Genomic DNA, 19,449 nt, shown 5'->3' on the forward strand with positions numbered 1-19,449 from the left:
GAAGCAAACCATATGAGCCACCAAGTTTCATTTGTCAGTCCTCCTTAGATTTTCCAGCAGTTTATAATCTTAAAGTTCAAAACAAATGTGCAGAAGGCCATGAAGAATGAGTGAAATGTCTGTAAACATTTCTGTATTTTTTGTCTGCAGGGCGGAACTGGATCCTCATGTGAGAGACTGTGTGAAGAGTTACACTCAGCCTTGGCTAGTGGTCGGCAGGAGGTGATTTCGAATTTATGAATTTATGTTCACACCTAAATTATGAGTTACCTTTGTCTTATGATGCAGGGAAGCTGGTCAATATTTGAACACAGATCCTGTTAGATAGCAGCACGCACATGTCTGTATTTACTCTGTGTGGCTTTTATACAGATGCCAAGGGGATGGATGGACCGCATACTCAGAGAGGACAGGGTTTCACAAATTACTTCAGAAGCAAACGTTCGAGTCTGATGTCCAACCTGAGAAACAGGAGCAACCGGTAAATGCAGTGATTTCTCTGTGATACTAATTTGATAATGCTGTCTTTACAAAGTCAGATATGACCACACCTGTGCATTTAATCCTCGTGAACCACAAGAGGATTAAAGGGAGTGCTAATTTGTGGCAGGACATAAGAGAAACATGTAAAGGAAGAGAAGCTCAGAAGGTTGGAGGAAGAGAGGGACAGACCAGGGGAATTTTCCCACAACTCTTTGCCTTTATACCACTGTTTTATTTAAGGCCAGGGCTTCAATGAAGCGAAAGTATTTATTCAGTTTGAGCCAGTCCCTTTCTCTCCAGCTATGGCTTGCCAAGTCTCAATTAGCCAAGCTTGTTTCACAGCATTTACTTTTCATGAGCTTGGACCAGAGTCAGATTTGCAGGATTCCCTGTAAGGTTATTAAACAGCCACAACTCATAGTTATATAACCTAATTATGAAGGTTTAGGCACCATCCACACTTGTGTTACATCGTGACAATGCCCTGTGCACAAAATGAGGTCTGGTAAGACATGGTGTGCCAAAGTTAGACTGAATGAAATTAAGAGGGCTTCCCTTGACCTCACTGAACACCTTTGAGATAAACTTCTGACTGCACATCACATCAGTGTCTGATTTCACCTGTGTTTAAATGAGCATAGCTTCTAATATCTAGTTATGTTATGATGTAAATGCCCATGGTTTGTGTTTGATGGGCCAAAGTCCACAAACTTTTGGCCAAATAGTGTTATTCCCCTGATATGAGTAATAGTAACAATGTGGGTAAGCATTCATCAGTAATTCATCCCATGAATATACCCTGGATATGGATTGGAGTTTCTCTTATAATGCACCATTAAAGGGCACCATGGACACACATCCACACATTTACTCAAATCTTAGGTAAATTTATCAATGCCACATCCCCACAGTTAAACAGAAACAAAGATCCTGTCTAGAGTCAAATATATATCACGTGCAGTGTGAGCAAGTAACATTACATCTCATAACCAAAACATTGGCCAACAACGCAGCTTGCTGATTATTTGCTCAGGGCACAAACATGCTAAGCTACACGATCATATGTTCATAGCTTCTTTTAATCTCTACTAATGCATTAGTGTTATTACAGTACCAGTTCTTTATATTTATAGAATCAAATTTTTTTTGTTTTTACAGACATCAAAAGTATCAAATAACACATATAGAACTATGTAATTATGTAGGGTTTTAAGAACAGAACATTTTATATGACTTGACTAAGACATTCGAAAATTACAAGAATTTTGACTGTTCAGTTATCTTCAAATCTTTTCAGCTGCTATAATCACAAACTCTATGATGAAACTGACCCTAATGGGGACCGCCCCTAAAAAGGAAGACCAAAGCTTTACCTCTGCTACAGAGAAGTTCATTTAGAGGTTGCATCCTCAGAAATCATCAGTTAACATCACCTCAGTTTAGGGCCTAGATGAATGTTTCATGAGCAGACACACATCATTGCGTTAGAGTTGTAATCTTATAAGATGAATTCCGTAACTTATTTACTGCCTCTCTGATCCTCAGACGAAGTCTCCGTCATTGGCAGTGTTGTGTGATGACGACAGCTCTCGCAGCACTCTCACCTCTTCTGATTTCGACCTCCGGGGGCTTCAGCCAGACCCTCGTATAGACAACCTCCTGCAGTTCAGTAACCCCGACGACCTCGACCGCTTTAACCTCGAAGCCAGACAGAACAACCGCCACCCAGAAATTTTCGCCCTCTATCCTCCTACTGATGAGGTGAGCCATGAGGATAAGTTAATTTGCTTTAGAACTACAGACATAAAGCTGATGTCCAGTATATGTAACATTGCCAACCATTATATCACTCTCAAGCAAAAAACACTGGGATTTTTTTTTTATTTATTTATTTTTTACTGTAAATAACTTTTCCCTTAGCGCATATTTAATTCATAAGTTTAATTCTTTTATTTAGCTTTTTAATTTCTGATCTTTTTCTACTGACAGGACATATTAGGTCCAAGTTGAAATTAATTAAAGGTTGTTGTGGAGGTGTTGCATTTTGAATCAAACCCATCAAAGTCAATGGAGCAGTCTATAATTTGCTAATAATAAACTTGTCAGCTTTGACAGTGATGGATTGTGATTTTCAGCACTCTAACAAATAAACAAGCAAACAAGGGACACCACTTTGAGAAACACAGACCCACCACGTTTGAATACAGTCACTAATTTAATGCATGATATTCATTTATTTAACAATGATTTGAATAAACAATATTTAAGGATTCATATTTGAATGCTAACGAGAGCTGATTATGTTTCCCTCTACAGGAAGATGCAGTAGACATTCGTCCCATTCCTGACAGTCCAAAGGAGCACATGGGCCACAGGATCCTAGTGCGGTGCCAGAGCATCAAGTAAGTCCTCTCTTTTCTGTAATTGGAGTTTCTGACTTTAAAGTACAGTGGAACCTTGAATTACGAGCATAATTAGTTCTGGAAGTGGGCTCGTATTTCAAAACACTCGTAGACCAAATTGAATTTTCCCATAAGAAATAATTAAAACTCAAATTATTTGTTCCACAGCCCAAAAAAATAAATACATAAAAATAATTAACACAAAAAAGTAAGTAAAAATAAAACAAATTAACCTGCACTTTAGCAGGTAAAAATAAGTCCAGACAGATTAGTGTTTCCGTTTGTATGTGTGTGTGTGTGAATCTAAAGTAAGCTCCCCTCTCCCCTTCTCAAATAGAAAGTGTCTGTGTGTGTCTGTGAAGGCTAAAATAAGAGGGGTCTAATGAGACTTGCTTTTTTGTTGATTATACCAGTGAGAGACACGCACTAAGACCCAGCAGGGGAGACAATTACCTACAATTCCGCAGCGCAAGAAAGAGAAAAACCGTTTGCTCAGTTGTGATCACGTGACGCTCGGCATCAAAACAAGAAGCGCATGTGTGATACATGATACTCGTAAACCAAGACTTGTTCGATTTCCAAGTCATTTGCTAACCGTGTTACTCGTCATCCGAGGTTTCACTGTATTCAAAACCAGGCTGAGATGCTCAGCCGTTATTCTTTAAATAACAGGATGAAATAAATTGCTTTTGGCTCATGCGAATATGGCTACCAATTTAGTGGATGCAGCTGTAATGAAAATTTTTTTTTTGCTGATATCAGTACTCTCTTTAGATATTAGAAGATGTCTGTCATTGTGCTTGCACTGCACACTCTATTGTTTTAGTGAAATTATGTCATTGTGGCTTGAACCTGTGCAGCTAGCAGAGGAATCATGATTTATCAATAAGCCAGTGCTTTTGTGCTTTTGTCCTCGCAGGTTTGAAATTGAGATCGAGCCTGTGTTTGCCACCATGGCCCTGTATGACCTGAAAGAAAAGAAGAAAGTGAGTATTTGCTTGGCGCCACAGCTGTATGGTCTTTTTAACTGGAGGGCCTTCTAAAGGCTATTGATCAGGACTGCAATTTGAATGTCCCCATCATTGATAAATAGTGACTATGTACGCTGACTGTGCTGATTAATCTAGATCAGGGTTCCCTGTCAGCACTGCCTGCACCAATTGACTGCACAACAGAGAGAGCCAGTCTCATTTATTCTTCATTAGACATGTCTCTATAATAAGAAATTTTATACTGGGATAGCTTTAAATTGGGAGAATTCAATTTGAACAACTGGTTTTCATTTTTTTCAACATAAGTATTAGGGAACTCTTTGTTTATTCTTTCTGATGCACTGTTACAATCCTCTTCTTTGCCATTACACTTGGTGTGAGAAAGTGTTTTGTCTGGAGTAATCTTCATGTCCTACTAAACTTCATTTCCCAAAGCACTGCATTAATCCACAGTTTTGACAGGAATCAGAAGTAAGGGCTAAGTCTGGAGATTATCTATCTAGATGCTTGATCTTGAGTTTAGCCAAGAAGGAAAAAACATTCAATGTTCAGTACCAATTTAGTTTATATAACAGTACACATCCCCCTTATAGAATTTCAGCCATGTATTTAAATTTGGATTCCTAGTGATTAAGCCAGGGGTGACTTTGGTAAGAAAAAAAGCCTCTGAGGAGACATGAGGAAGAAACATTAAGACAACCCAGACTCAAAAGAGAGCCCACCCTCTTCTGACACCAACACTTATGACACTGACACCCTTTTCGGCTGCATACTGTAGAGTCAAGCAGTGCTATGTCTGTTGGAAGGAACTTTAGTATGATCATTAGGGTCATTTTTCATCCCGTTAGTGTTTTAGTGTTAACAGTATTTAAGTGAAACACTTCATAAACGAGAGGGCGGAAGTAGTTTTTCACGAATGACATCCAGGGGAATCCTTAAAACAAACTCAGTGAACTGAAACTAGGGTTCAAGAAGCGTGAAGACAGATTTCTATTTTGGTGGGGTCGAGGATTTCATCAAGACAAAAGTTTTTCCCCTAATGTGACCTCATATAAGAAGGTACACTTCCCCAGGCTGTTTCTCAAATGTGCTGTTCTCTGGTAGGTATGGCTCAGCTGAAGCTTATTCATATAGAAACAGAAACTGTGCATTAGGAGAAGGAGTGAAGGAGAAGAAATGATTATCTAAGAGGGAAATTCAGTTGAAACAATAACAAACAGACTTTTAGCTATCTGAGATCTGTGTTCACTTGTTAAAGAAATAGAAAATATGGGACCTTTAAATTAACAAATCTTTCAGGCAAACCAGTCAGTACTAGACACAGACCAGGTCTGTGTAATCAGTTATTTAGAAGAAAAACCTGTGACTGGACAGAGCAAACACAAAGCACATAACATTTATTGCCATGGAAACGGCGACACAATGTCGGGAGAGAAACCATGACAATCACTAAACATTGTGGCCTAATAGCATTATACAGGGTATTTACCAACAAATATTGGTCAAAGGCGCGTGTGTGTGTGTGTTTTTTTATAAATAAAAAATAAATAAATGTTATGTGCTTTTTTTTTTTTTGTCCCATTATCAATCGTTTTTTGAGACTGATTTGAGACAACAGTTACATCCCCAGAGACAATTTCTTCTGCTAAATACTGTGCAGGCAAAATAGCGTGCACAGTATAGACTTACGTACTCCTACATTTAATAGTGACTTTTGAGGACCTTAGACATCTACAGCATTCAGCACAGAGCACTAAATTTAATCTATACTCAAACTGAACTTTACAGCAAGACTTTAGGCTACCACCTCATTTATTTGAAGTATCAATTTTTGCAAAGTTGTGCATCATTTTCCAATGGAGTTTAAATTGGAAGGGGGGGGTTAAAATAGCAGACATATCATGCAGATTTACTTTTTAGTCATTGCCGTCTGAACAAAAACTTGCTTTTTGTTCTTTTCCATTTGGCCCGGGCTTACACAAGCCAGTTAGATTCCCCATATTGTGACGTCACCTCCCCTGACTTGTTGCTCAGCTTTGCTGTTCTCTGGCCCAGCAGAAGCTCCTTTACATAGACACAAATGAGAAGTAAAATAAAGCATGGTTGAGGTATAAAAAAATGCATTATCTGATGGGTGTTTTAGTTGCAGCATTAACATAAAATTTGTGAAACACACTTTGGGAGAGTTCTAAGTTAAAAACTTGTTAAAAAACTTAACATACTGTACGAGACATTCCCATGATCAATAAGATTTTATTCTGTTAGATTTCAGAGAACTTCCACTTTGATCTAAACACAGATCAAATGAAAGGATTACTGCGCTCCCACAGCCCTCATTCTGACATCTCCACACTGGCAAGGGCTGCCATTTTCTCCATCTCCTACCCATCTCCAGACATCTACCTGGTCATTAAGGTAAAGCAGCTGCATTTCACCCGCGCCACACCTGCACACAGTAGAGACTTTTGTGGATTTTTTTTTTCTTATATCTATATGGGAGGTAATAATATACGGAAAGAAAAAATATTGACATTAACATTGATGATGATGTTTGTCTCTGTATGACAGTTAGAGAAAGTCCTGCAGCAGGGGGAGATTGGAGACTGTGCAGAACCTTACATAGGAATGACTGACAATGCCAAGGTAATGACTGAGAAAACAGATTGCAGAAATAAAGTAAAACTAAATTGCTTTATCTCTTAGAGATTAACATCCTGTCTTTCCTTTAGAACAAAGACAAGCTGGAGAAGCTTCGAAATCAAGCAGAGAACTTCTGTCAGAGGTTGGGTCAGTACAGGATGCCCTTTGCATTCGGTACAGCCAACATTATGAATGTTATCAGCACGGCCACACTCGATCGCGACACGACCGACTCGGAAAGCATTAATGGTAAGAGCAGCGAAACCATGGAGCCAAGAAACCCCCAAAGGAAAATAAAAGATAATGCTCATGATAAGGATGAATGAAACTCAGTAGTGCGGATCAGGTCGAAAGGTAGAAACAGGTCATCTTTTAATTTGTACTTCCTAAAAAAACGATTATGCACCAACCTCAGCTGTGCTTTAGCAGATAATCTCATATGCATACAGTACCACAGTATCAACTGTTACAGTAATAATTATAAATCTTTCATTTTTAACATGCTCATCCTTACCACACTCTAGGTTTGCCTTTCTAGTATACAGCTTTAAAAGAACGATGATTTATAATCCCACTATCCGGTTTCACTCAGAACTGGTTCGTCTCAAGGTTCCTTCCTCATGTTGACTTTTTCAAGTCACTGCTGGCTTTCTCGTTATCTAAATCTAAATCTGGATCCCTGTCAAGCCGCGTTACAACTGTCTTTCTAACTGAGTTGATTTCTGACTTGTAAATCATGGTATACTGGTTTTGACTCATTTTATTTGCTTGTGCCAGGCAAAAACAGTATGGATAAGAAGGCATACCTGCCCAGGCGTAACTCAGAGAAGTTCACTACAGTGGAAGACCAGTCCAACCTGTCCGGCTTCAAATCTGCCGTCATAACCATTCAGACACTTTTCAAACAGGTCAGCTCAATGTTTGCAAAATTATCATCTTCTTTTTCTAACTAATGTCCTCGATTCTTTCTTTTGAAAAATATTTTATGACGGGATCGTCCTTTTTCAGTTGACCACAGACCAGCTCAGGGTCACATTTTTCACATTTTACAGATAAAGTTCAATAACCTTGCTGACACATTTTAAAGCGATGCATTCCAGAATTCTTTCTCCTAGTTCTGGAGAAGAGTTTACTTTTTACAAAGCATGGAAATGTGTGATGTAAAGTGTCTGGTCTGTGTTTATAGTTCATTTTAAAAGCAAACAGGGGGGTATTTACTGCTAAACATTCTCACAATAGTATTCAGACATCAAGTATAAATACAGACTTATTTAGTCTTATTAATACAGTAATATTTAGAAGTTATGTAATAATTTGGCTCAAGCAAGGAGCAGTACCACTATCCAATAGTTTGATGTAACCGCTATACTGTATGTCATGCTGAAATTCATGTTTTGGGCTCCAAACAACTATGTAATTCCATTTGAAACCAATATTAAATATATTCATATTATCATTACATCTTTATGTAATTCATTGGTTTGTCACTTTAAAGTGCGCAAAAAGTTGTTTCTGTGAGTCTTAGTCAGAGACATTATTTCTATAAAACTGTATATGGATAAACGTAAAAAATTAACTTAACGTGAGGTATAAACATAACAGCTGTCCTGCCAATTGTGTCCATGTCCTAACCAAAACATTTTGTTTGTTCTATTAAATAACAATTGATTATGAATTTGGTATAACTGTTAGAGCCTGACATAAAACATGAAATGTTAAAAAACAGGATTTTCATTATACAAAAGTAAGTTTTAGTGATCCCAGCGGTGTGAAATGCACGCTGGCGTTTCGCCAGAAAACTGACGCGAGCATGTTCATACCCAGACTCTGAATATGCATAACTTTACTGCGTAAATATTGGAGGAAGTCACCAGTGTACGCTCCAACTCAAACTCAGTCCTTTGTGTACTGATGCAATGAACGATTCAAACGAGCTGTTTGCGCCTGTTCCCAGGAAGGTGAGCGGCTCAGTGATGAAGACTTATTCAAGTTCCTGGCGGACATCAAGAGGACGTCGACTATTCAGCGACGTATCAAGATAATACCAGGTGATGTCCATCCTCAAACCCTTTCAGATTGTCCCGATATGCCATTTGCGTTGCACTTGCAAAACTCAACTGCGTCTCCCTTCTGACGTCAGTTGCCAGATGCCGGAACCGAGATGAGGAGATTTAAAATAGTTTTCATGTTTTGAGTGTTTTTTGAATGTGTTTGTGTTTGATCTGCCAGGTTTTGTGAAGCTAGAGGTGTCCCAGGTGCCAGATACAGTGATGCCGTGTCTGTCTCCTGAGCTCATCCCCATTAAACCTGTATCAGAGAAAAACCAGCGACCTGTGAAAGAATTGCTCGAGTTTCCATCCAACTATGTCTACGTCCCTCACTGCATATACAGGTCAATTTATATGTCTAACTGTGATCCCTTTGGGTTCTGTACTGCATCTTTCACATGGCAGACAACACTATTTGCACTGGTATATTGAAACTGGTCACTGTCATGTGACTGTTTAGCTTTGGCTTTCACCGTCATATTATTCAGTGACATAATTTGTCAGATTTACTTCATAAGGTCTCCAGATTTCCACCAATTGAAGCACTAATTCATATTTCCATGACAAAATCTTAGTCCAGGACTCAGTGGTTCTCTAATTGTACTCATCACTTTAGCATGTCGTGATGCCATGGATCCTTCATAATTAGTCAAACATTATGCTCATTATTTAAATGCCTACAATAATATCCTGCCTATTTATTAGAGCTTTTTCTTCCTGAACATTATTTATCGGTTTGGATTCAACCCATTTGATTTAAGTGATGAGTAAAACAGGCAGATAATAAACACAACAGGGGGAATGGTGGTTGATTGGTGTTAATATAAAAATTACAGACCCCCTGGCTGTGCTTTGCAGAACACTAGGGGTCCCTGGAGAATGCTGAGTCCATACAATTAGTAAATACTACAAGATTCATTGACTTTTGGTAGATTACTGCCATCTAGTGGTAAGTGTTTACACTGCCACCCTGGTAGTGTGTGATAGACACATTAAAGAAATATTAAGTATTTCATGTGAAAAAAGTGTTTTTTATACTGTAAGCTTATTCATTTACACATATTTATTCTGTCACTGTTTTTTTTTTTTGCAGAAACCTGCTGTTTGTGTATCCTCAGAGGCTTAACTTTAGCAACCGTCCAAACCCGTTGGTAACCGCCAAGAATATTACTATAAAGATCCAGTTTATGAATGGAGAAGAGGCGCTGCCTGTAAGTATACCAAAAGAATATTAAGCAAAACAGTTCTATTAATAAGTCGAAATAAAAAGGAAAGTGGTGAGAAAATTAAAATAAAATGAGATATAAAAGATATGAGGTGTTGTCACATCTGTAGAAGTCTATGGGAAATATATTAAACAATATTATGTTTGCATTTAGTTGTTATAACAATGATGAAACATCTGTAAAATGCCTCGTACCCTTCTTCATTTTTAATATGGTAAAATATAGCATTCATCTATACGCGCATGCTAACTATCCATTTACCAATGCTATCTAAAGCTAACACTGTGTCCTTTTTTCTATCAAGGTTATATTTGGGAAATCAAGTGGCCCAGAGTTTCTATCGGAGATCTACACTTCAGTCACATACCACAACAAGTGAGACGGGCCATGCAGAGCTACATTTTATAGCTAGTGTGTAATAAAATCTGTTCTATTACGTTCTACAAAGTGCGCAAAGTCATAAAGCGTATGTGGGTTTGCAGCTCGCCAGATTTTTACGAAGAGGTGAAGATCCGGCTGCCGGCTCGTCTGACCGAGAAACACCACCTGCTGTTCTCCATCTTCCACATCAGCTGCCAACAGAAGCAGAACCAGAGCGGCAGCGTGGAGAATCTCATCGGATACTCAGTGCGTCTTTCATCAGTTTTATGGCTTTTTAACTTTAGAACTCTGCTCGGTACTGACATCGAGAAGCCATTAGTAAATTAGTCTGTGATGAAATATTGACCTGCATTGTGATTATTAATGCTGATTGATAATGCTGAGTGTATTGAAAAAATGTTTGACGGATATTATTGGTCTGGATCCCGTCGCCTTTTCATAATGAAAGTGTAAAAGATTGAAGCGGTAATTTGTTTACCGCTAAGCAATAATTTAACTATCACAGCCGAGCATTGCTGCTAAGTGAGGGGTGTGTTGTGTGTCGCCTGCAGTGGTTACCCATGCTCAATAATGAGAGGCTGCAGATGGGAGCTTTCTGTTTGCCCATTGTTCAAGAACGTCTTCCTGTGAACTACTTGCTGCATTCTCCTGAGGTACAGTAAAATCACTGCTGGCATGGCGTGACATGGCACAGAAAACTTACTTATTAGGAATCTTGTGACCATAAATATATACACACATACAGTATTCATCTAATTCAACATGGCTGAACATTTTTTCCTGCATATTTAAATAACATTGGCTACCAATTAGTTTAATATTAGTTTTGATATCTAAATGTGATTTTCTCACACAATAAATAAATATAAGGTTTTGGTCAGAAGCCTTTACACTTTAGTTCATAACCTGTAGTCAAAATGTTCGTAAGGCACCTAAGCTGAATCTTTAACATACAAGTTTCTTCTTTTACCCTTTTGGAAGTGACCAGACTTAAATGATATTGCTTCACTTTGGCATAAATAAATACGTGCCTCCGAGTGGCGCAGTGGTAAAGTGCTCGCCCTATCATCCGAGATCTCTGGTTCGGTTCTCGGGTGATGCTGTTACCTCTCACAGCCGGAGGTCTAGGGAGAGCTGATTGGCCGATCTCTCTCAGGGGGGAGGGATGAGAGGTACTTAGTGCTCCCACATTAATCACGGCTCTACAGCCAATCAGGGGCATCTGTAAGCTCGCGCATACAGAAGGAGCGGATAGCGCTGTCCCCCGAGTGTGTTACGCCGCCACCCAGCAGTTCAAAAAGATGCGGTCAGCTGGCGTCACATGGTTCGGAGGAAACACATGATAGTCTTCGGCCCTCCTGGCTGAGTGGTAATAGTAGCCTTGATGTGGGAGCCCCCTAGTGACGGGGAGGAATTGGACACGACTAAATTAGGGAGAAAATAAGGGGGGGAAATAAATAAATAAATACGAGCTTTGGTTCTTTCTATGCAGAAATTGCCAATCCAGGTTCCACCAGTCAAGTGGATTGATGGTCACAGAGGAATTTTCAGCCTGGAAATCCAGGCCGTGTCTTCTGTTCATACACAGGTACGTAACACATGCAGTCATGTCCATAAATATTTGGACAGCAACACAATTTTCTTTCTTTTTTGAACACCACCCCAGTTTATTTGAAGTAAAGCTGGTATAAGATGTGATTGAAGTATAGATGTCCAGCTTAAATGTTAGGAAAGTTAGTTCCCTGTCTTCCCTTAAGCTGCTTTGCCAGGCTTTAACTCTAGCCTTCGGTTGCTGCTTGTTTATGGCTCATACTCTCTCCAGTTTTGTCCTCAGTAAGTGAAAAGCATGCTCAGTTGGGTTGAAGTTAGATGACTGACTCAGACATTCGAGAGAATATTCCATTTCTTTGCCTTGGGTAGCTTTTGAGGTTTTTGGATCGTTATCCATCTGTATCGTGAAGCATCATACTGTCAATTTTGCAGCGTTTGACTGAACCTAATTGTTTGTTTTTTAGATTTTATTTTATTTTTGTGTGTAAATTATTCTAATATACACAGTATCTCTTAATGACTCACATTTTTAGGTTTGGTTTTCACCTTCACACACGAGGATAGATAGATACAGCAACCAGTTAGGTTAAAATAAAATGTAAAAAGCCCAATGAGAAAAGGGTAAAGGTATTTAAAAGAAAAAAAAAAAAAAACAGAAAAAAAACAACTATGATTCACTACAATAGTGCAGCAGTGTGGGAATCTGATATCCGAGAACTGCACATTAAGGTAAAAGGTTTGAAAGGTGAAGGTTTGCCTATATGCCTATGTGGGAAAGGTATTTAATGTGATTTTCTAGGTGTACCATTCAAATGAGTGAAATTGCCAGGGTTCTTAATAGAGCTCTCAGGGCAGAGGTATGGTCACTTTGCTGGGATAAATTGTATTCTTTTTAAGACCATGTTCTTGATCATGCACTCCTGTTTTCATACAGCATTTATTTACAAATACCAAAGCAACTACCTCAATGCCTACTATTGTGTTCTTTGCCAGGAGAGTCACCTGGAGCGCTTCTTTACTCTGTGCCATGCTCTGGAGGGGAAGGCTACATTCCCGATCCGCGTAGGGGACGACAAAGTGCCAGAAAACAAGCTGGAGCACGAGCTAAAGCTCAGCATCATCTCCCTTTCCTCCTCCGAACTGGAGCCACTTGTACTCTTTCTCCACCTGGTCCTGGACAAGCTGTTCCGTCTCATCATGCAGCCCATGGTCATCGCTGGCCAGACTGGTGAGCGACTCAATGCTACGTGTTTATATCAATATGATCGCTGATTATCATCACTGTACTGTATATATAGTAATATATACTGTAACAGTTGGATTTCCCTGTGAAGGAAAATGCATATTACAGTATAAAGTGGCTCTGTATCTCATCATTCAATGTTAAAGAATGTTACTTGTGTTTATTAAAAAGCAGTAAAATTTTTATCCCTGTTTATTCTCATGTCTATTCCTTTTTTTGTGTGTGTGTTTTTGTAGCAAATCTGGCACAGATAGCTTTTGAGTCAGTGGTGTCTGTAGTGAACAGCCTTCATAACAGTCAGGAACTGGCCAAGGACCACCAAGGCAGGAACTGTCTCCTAGCAACCTACCTCTACTATGTGTTCCGGTTGCCAGACACTCAGCTGGAAGTCATTAACACAGGTGCGGCAATCAGATCATCCAGGATTAGTAGTGATGCAGTCTCCTGGCACAGAGGAGTAATTCTTATTCATAACGTATTTACCACCAGATTGCAAATTTAAGGGATTGTTTAGCTTTCTAGAAAGCTTTACACGATTGGCCTAATCATTTAACAAACAGGAAAATAATTATAGGGTAGAATTAATGTTCATTTATAGCCTAAATGATAAGAAATATTAAGTATCAGCGTTATTAGTTATTTATGCATTTATGTGGTTAAAATTTCTTACATTTTATTAATAAATATAATATAATAATAATAGATATAAATGGTATTTCTATGATGATATGAATGACAGACATGTTGTTTACCTCAGGCGGACTGGTACAGGAGAGCAGGTACAGCACTATGGGCCGAGCCACAGCCACAAGCGTAGGCAACATGCTGTTTCATTCCCGAGTCCGCTCCAGCAGCAACCCCGATATTCCTAATCCACAGAGCCCTGAGGACGCCGAGGTGAAGAGCATAATGGTTGAGAAGGTATTAACTTAACAGTCGATTTTTTTTAAACATACATGTCAAACAGAATTTAGATATATTTTTATAAACAAAGCTTTTTTTGCTGTGTCATCTATCATCCTACATGCACATTGCATACAAAGTTAAGCATGTGATTTATTCCAGGGATTGAATCATCCCGGCAGCAGGATGTCCACTTTTATTGATGTTACTAATCGATCTCAAATTACCGCTGGTAGCTTTCGGCACACAAGCAGAAAGGTAACTAACTGTCTTAGTCTGATGCCCATGTGGTGTTTTAAGAGTTCATCTAGTCAAATGCACAACGTTACGGTGTGTAACAGACATTCGTATATAAATCTCTTCCAGCAATTTCATGAAGAGCTGGCTCTTCAAATGGTGGTGAGCACTGGCGTCTGCAGAGAGAACGTTTATAAATACGCCTGGTTCTTCTTCGAGCTGCTGGTAAGACGAGAGCTTGAGGAGGTTGTTGATTGCCCTTAGGTTGTCAGAGTTTCTTCTCCAGACTGTGGACAGCGCTAGTATTTTCTGTAAAAGATAAATATATGTTGTGTTACAAGTGCTTAGTTTAAGTGATACTGATTTGTTTTCCTCCCAATCATGTATGTGGATGCTTCAATAAAATAAAAGTCATGTGTACCATTTCTTAATAAATGCATACCTTTAAAAACACATTTTCAACTAATTCAACATTTTATAAAATGTTGGTTATGTTCAATAAATGTTGGCTAAAATATGATGTTTTTAAAAACATCGGCTTAAATAATAATTTATTAGACATAATTGAATTCTATATATTTTCTCCTTGGACTTGATGAGAATTTGTGATTAATTTCACTTCACCTCTTATTTCCTCTGAATAAGCTGGAATAATCTGTGTGTTATCTAAAGGTGAAAAGCATGGCTCAGCATGTCTCTCAGATGGACAATGCAGTATCTCGCAAAAATCGCTTTTCTGACCGCTTCAAGGACGACATTACCACCATCGTCAACGTGGTGACGGCTGAAATTGGCACTATCCTGGTGAAACAGCAGAAGGTTAGGGGTTTAAGTTGTACGCTTCGATTTGTACTGCCCTGATTTTCGCCTCCAGTACAGGCTTTGATTTTCTGATATTTGTAAGACTTCTCCAGACCCCAAGAGGGCCAGCATTACCAGTTTAACACGTGTAACAGTGCGAATTTGCGTATTGACCTCACAGGAACAGGAGCAGGCTGAAAAGGTGAACATTAGTCTGGCGTTCTTCATCTATGACCTGATGTCTCTCATGGACAGAGGCTTTGTCTTTAACCTGGTTAAAAACTACTGCAACCAGGTGAGTGCCTCTTGTACTATATATACTGTATAGACTGTATATGCCGTAGGAATTGCGGCGTAACCCTGCCCCTCACTGCTCACTGGGTGCGTTTATTTTTGCAGATGTCCGCAAAGAGTGTGACCTTGTCGACTCTGATCACCATGAGGCTGGAGTTTTTGAGAGTCCTCTGCAGTCATGAGCACTACCTGAACCTGAGCCTGTACTTCAGTAGCCCTTCATCTGCTCCCACGTCCCCTTCCCCATCTGTCACCTCACAGGTCAGTAAGCCCCAAGGAGACACCCTCACACTGGTATTGTCTACTCAGGGTGGGAAGGAAGGAAAGAAAAATGTAATCCATTGCTGTAATACCTTGTTTCTTTTATTCTTGTGTGGCTAGACATAAGCTGTACATATTTTTAAACAATCTTTTGCATCATCAAAAACATGACAATACTCACAGGCTAGATTAATACCCACCTAATTAATATTATTTTTTTACATTCAAATGCGAGAGCTGAAGCTTCATAAATTTGGTTCATGTGCAGAGGCGTTCTCTGTCCAGACAGATACAGAATTGTGTTTTATTCGGTGACTTCAGCTCTTCTGGTTTACATCTCCGGCTCGTATGCTTGTTGGTCAGACAGTGTCGACATGTGCAGCTTTAAAAGTTGGCAGCCCTCATTAGCACCCATCATTACAAGGCACTGGATCGAAATTATAAAACGGCTTCGTTGTTTGTTACCCGACCTTAGGCCAAAGCCGCTCACCATTCTGTAGATTGTATTCAGATATAGTGTATTGCCTGTCTTTGCAAAACTATGGCATGAAATAAATGAACAGTTTGTTATATTTAGGGCTTCTGCTACATGCAGGGACAGTTGCATCACATTCACATCACCCGGCTCACCTGTTCAACTAAAATACACCTAGCGAGTTGCCTTACAAGAGGAGAACCAAAACTGTGCCGAAGCAGAACAACTTTTTCGTGCCACAATAATGTAAATTGAACAGCTATGGGGAACAATCTACCAACATCCGTCTCATGTTGCAAACTGTCTTTACATTGTGATTACAGTAATGATCTAATTATCTTTTATGATGTTTTTCTACATATTACAGAAAACACTTTTAAGTATCTGTTGACTGTTTTTTTTTTACGTCAAATTATGGATCACGAAAATCATTTCTTGACATTAACTTGTGTACGTGTGTGTGTGCGTGCGTGTGTGTGTGTGTCATTTTCAGACCTCGAGTTCATGTAGTCTGCCCGACCAGAAGATTGCAGCCATGTTTGATCTGACTCTGGAGTTCAAGCAGCAGCACTACCTGACTGGCCTGCTGCTCACTGAACTGAGTGCGGCTCTCGATATGGAGTCCGAAGGGTCAGTCCAACACACAGCGCACAGAGGAAACATTGTTACTTTTAAGAATGTATTTAAACACTGCGTTTTATTTATTTTTTTATTTATTTTTCTCTTTAAATCATTTGTAGTGCTCAGTTTTATTTTATTACCTCTGAGATTGCATTCTTTAAAACTGATACTTGAAATGCGGACACGTCTCATAAGCATAAGTTACTGCACCTCACACTTTAAATTAAATGCACTATTCGCTTAATAATAGTAACTAATGTGTAACAACAACAGTGTTTTTATTCTAGTTAAAATATTCAACACATCCAAACTAAACACAGAGCAATGCCGACATGAACAGCAAAACAGTTTCTTCTTGCTTTTATAATATAAATTATTAAATACTTGTATTAAAAATACCACAGATATCACACGTATTCTTTATTCTGATGATTAATGTGACCTGTTTGTGCATGTTTTTTTTTCATGCATTGTGCTGCGGCCTCATGATTGGTTGATTAGATACCTGCATGCATGTACGGGTGAATATTGAGTGTGCGTCATTGTGAATACTATGTGTGTGTGTGTGTGTGTGTGTGTGTGTGTGTGTGCAGAAGTAAGGTGCAGCGCAAAGCCATAAATGCCACATATAGCCTACTGTGTGCTCATGATTTGGACCCTCGGTGCTCACGGTTAGAAGTCAGGACTAGGATTGCTGCTCTTTACCTCCCCCTGGTGGGGATCATCATCGACTCCCTCAACTACCTCGACTTCACAGGTTTGAGTTTTACCCTCTAACAGCTTTAGGTTCAACCTTCCTGATATCACCTGTCGACACACTTGAGTACACATGTCTGTATTGAGGATGTATATTATTTCTGCAGTTTCTGAGTCACGGGGCAACAAGACCAAGTCCAGCGGGCCAGAGGACGAGTTTGATAATGTCCCTCCTATCAATCAGTCTGTTGCCATGGCAATTGCAGGAAACCCGTTCAACACCCTGGCAAGAAATGCACTGGTGTCCATGGCCTCTGTGGTGAGAAGTGCATGTTTTTTATGCCAAACGCTGTATTACTTTTGAATTAGGTCATAGTGTTTGAATAAGAAAAACACAGAAATGCTATAGACACTATTTCAAATATTAATTTAAGGAGTATATATATCTAACTATTCAAAATAACTATAGTTAAACAAATATCAATTTTTTTATTAATGGAATTTAATTGCATATTTATAAGCCCGTTTAAAAAAATGTACAGCGCCATCTGTTGAATTTTGGAATGAACTAAAACTTTTAAGCGTTACTGTGAAGTGCGCGGAATGAAGGTGTGAGATCGCATTTATTAAGTATATTTTAATTGCACACTCATAAGCTGGTATTTAAATGAACAGCGCCATCTGTTGAATTTAGAGATGAACTAATGACTTTTTCAAGGTCGATTTTTTTAATGATATATAGGCGTTTTTCATTTAAATTAAAGTATTATATCTTCTCTTCCCATGGGCCGATTGCGTTAAAACAAAACCCATATGTTACCTCAAGCTCGGACAAATACACCTGTAAAAACCCCTTTAAAATTAGTTAAGTAGTTTTTACGGTATGCGTGCACAAACAAACAGACAAAAATTCCAACTGACATCTTGATGTACATTTGTGCTTAGGAATAAAACGGTTCCTGGTAATTGACTCAAATATTTTGATTTTATTTTAAAATATCGATCGATTAAAGATTTTTGATTAAAATCAGCATTGAAGTCTTTTTCACATCATGTGTGTTTAGCTTTTTTCTACCCTCTTCTGTTTCTCTTCGCGAGTGTCTGTCAGTAATTATATTTTTATCATCCGAATGCTCTATAACTGCCCTGTCTCCTATCCAACAGTCAGGTAGAAGCTGTAGCACGCTCTCTGCAGAGACCAGCCGTAATCTGCTGGTGTGTTTCCTGTGGGTCATGAAGACTGCAGACCAGGGCCTGATCCAGCGTTGGATAGTGGACATCTCCCTGTCTCAGCTCAGTCGTCTCCTCGAGCTCCTCACCATCTGCACGTCCTGTTTTGACTACAGGGTGAGAACCTTTATTTAGGTCTTTTAAAGGAACACTGCTGTGTTTTATCAAACGAATCTCTATTTACTGCTACAGTAAAGTATGTGCACTGATGTGAACAAACACCAGAACACCTCAAAACTGAATTATAATGGAAGTCTAATTGTAGATGACAAGACAGTTAATATTTAACAGGTTTAACATTGAACAGCACCTACATTAACATTTCAGTCGGCAGTATTTGTAAATTAAGCCATAAAAGTGTGCATTCTTTTTTCAAAGGCAAGAATATAAAATGTGTAAGATTAAGTTATATAGATGTGCATCAGATTTTTTAAAGAATGTATTTTTTATGATTTTTAAATATCTTATCCTAATTAGATATTTAATCCAAATATCTTGTTTGGTCTGTATTCATATAGTTCTTCATACATTTATCGTACATTTATCAATCTGAATAACAGAATCTGAAGTTTAAAGTTGTTTAAATGCAAAAGATAACTCTTTACTCTTGTGTGGTAATCTTCTGTTCTGAATGAATTTAACATTTGACTTGCATTATTTGACATGTTTTATGCTCGATTATGCAAGTACAGTATTTAGGAACAGGAAAGCACATTGGAGCTTTCTTGCACAATCTAATACTTGTATGATTTCTCCACCCCTGGTGTATTTTAACATTTGTTCGCTACCACAAAGATTTGTTTATTCAGGTTTTGACTTAATAGGTTCTCCGTTCTTTTCCCATGTTTGGGGAAACATCCAAAATTCTTGCTCTTGGTAACTGCTACATATCTAGTCGCTAGATATTGGGTATGCATGTCATTGTGTGTAACTATGTGTGTGTGTGTGTGTGTATGTGTGTGTAG

At 38.8% G+C, this 19,449-nt stretch overlaps 1 protein-coding gene across 3 annotated transcripts in view; it reads left to right on the top strand.

Annotated features, from left to right (window-relative positions):
* The window catches only part of dock8 (dedicator of cytokinesis 8), a 67,084-nt gene that overhangs the window by 31,324 nt on the left and 16,311 nt on the right, over positions 1 to 19,449 (top strand). For all 3 annotated transcript variants that reach the window (XM_053503373.1, XM_053503374.1, XM_053503375.1), the window contains 28 exons: positions 151 to 222; positions 373 to 481; positions 2,029 to 2,244; positions 2,800 to 2,885; positions 3,805 to 3,871; positions 6,143 to 6,292; positions 6,446 to 6,520; positions 6,607 to 6,766; positions 7,295 to 7,425; positions 8,472 to 8,565; positions 8,747 to 8,909; positions 9,659 to 9,776; positions 10,096 to 10,166; positions 10,274 to 10,418; positions 10,724 to 10,825; positions 11,665 to 11,760; positions 12,717 to 12,951; positions 13,203 to 13,367; positions 13,724 to 13,887; positions 14,032 to 14,127; positions 14,236 to 14,331; positions 14,779 to 14,925; positions 15,089 to 15,202; positions 15,307 to 15,462; positions 16,431 to 16,567; positions 17,152 to 17,315; positions 17,422 to 17,573; positions 18,419 to 18,601. In XM_053503373.1, coding sequence (XP_053359348.1) covers positions 151 to 222; positions 373 to 481; positions 2,029 to 2,244; positions 2,800 to 2,885; positions 3,805 to 3,871; positions 6,143 to 6,292; positions 6,446 to 6,520; positions 6,607 to 6,766; positions 7,295 to 7,425; positions 8,472 to 8,565; positions 8,747 to 8,909; positions 9,659 to 9,776; positions 10,096 to 10,166; positions 10,274 to 10,418; positions 10,724 to 10,825; positions 11,665 to 11,760; positions 12,717 to 12,951; positions 13,203 to 13,367; positions 13,724 to 13,887; positions 14,032 to 14,127; positions 14,236 to 14,331; positions 14,779 to 14,925; positions 15,089 to 15,202; positions 15,307 to 15,462; positions 16,431 to 16,567; positions 17,152 to 17,315; positions 17,422 to 17,573; positions 18,419 to 18,601 — 3,664 coding nt within the window. The remainder of the gene's footprint in view (positions 1 to 150; positions 223 to 372; positions 482 to 2,028; positions 2,245 to 2,799; positions 2,886 to 3,804; positions 3,872 to 6,142; positions 6,293 to 6,445; positions 6,521 to 6,606; positions 6,767 to 7,294; positions 7,426 to 8,471; positions 8,566 to 8,746; positions 8,910 to 9,658; positions 9,777 to 10,095; positions 10,167 to 10,273; positions 10,419 to 10,723; positions 10,826 to 11,664; positions 11,761 to 12,716; positions 12,952 to 13,202; positions 13,368 to 13,723; positions 13,888 to 14,031; positions 14,128 to 14,235; positions 14,332 to 14,778; positions 14,926 to 15,088; positions 15,203 to 15,306; positions 15,463 to 16,430; positions 16,568 to 17,151; positions 17,316 to 17,421; positions 17,574 to 18,418; positions 18,602 to 19,449) is intronic.

Source organism: Clarias gariepinus, chromosome 9 (genome assembly GCF_024256425.1).
Source record: "Clarias gariepinus isolate MV-2021 ecotype Netherlands chromosome 9, CGAR_prim_01v2, whole genome shotgun sequence".
Lineage (NCBI taxonomy): Eukaryota > Metazoa > Chordata > Actinopteri > Siluriformes > Clariidae > Clarias > Clarias gariepinus.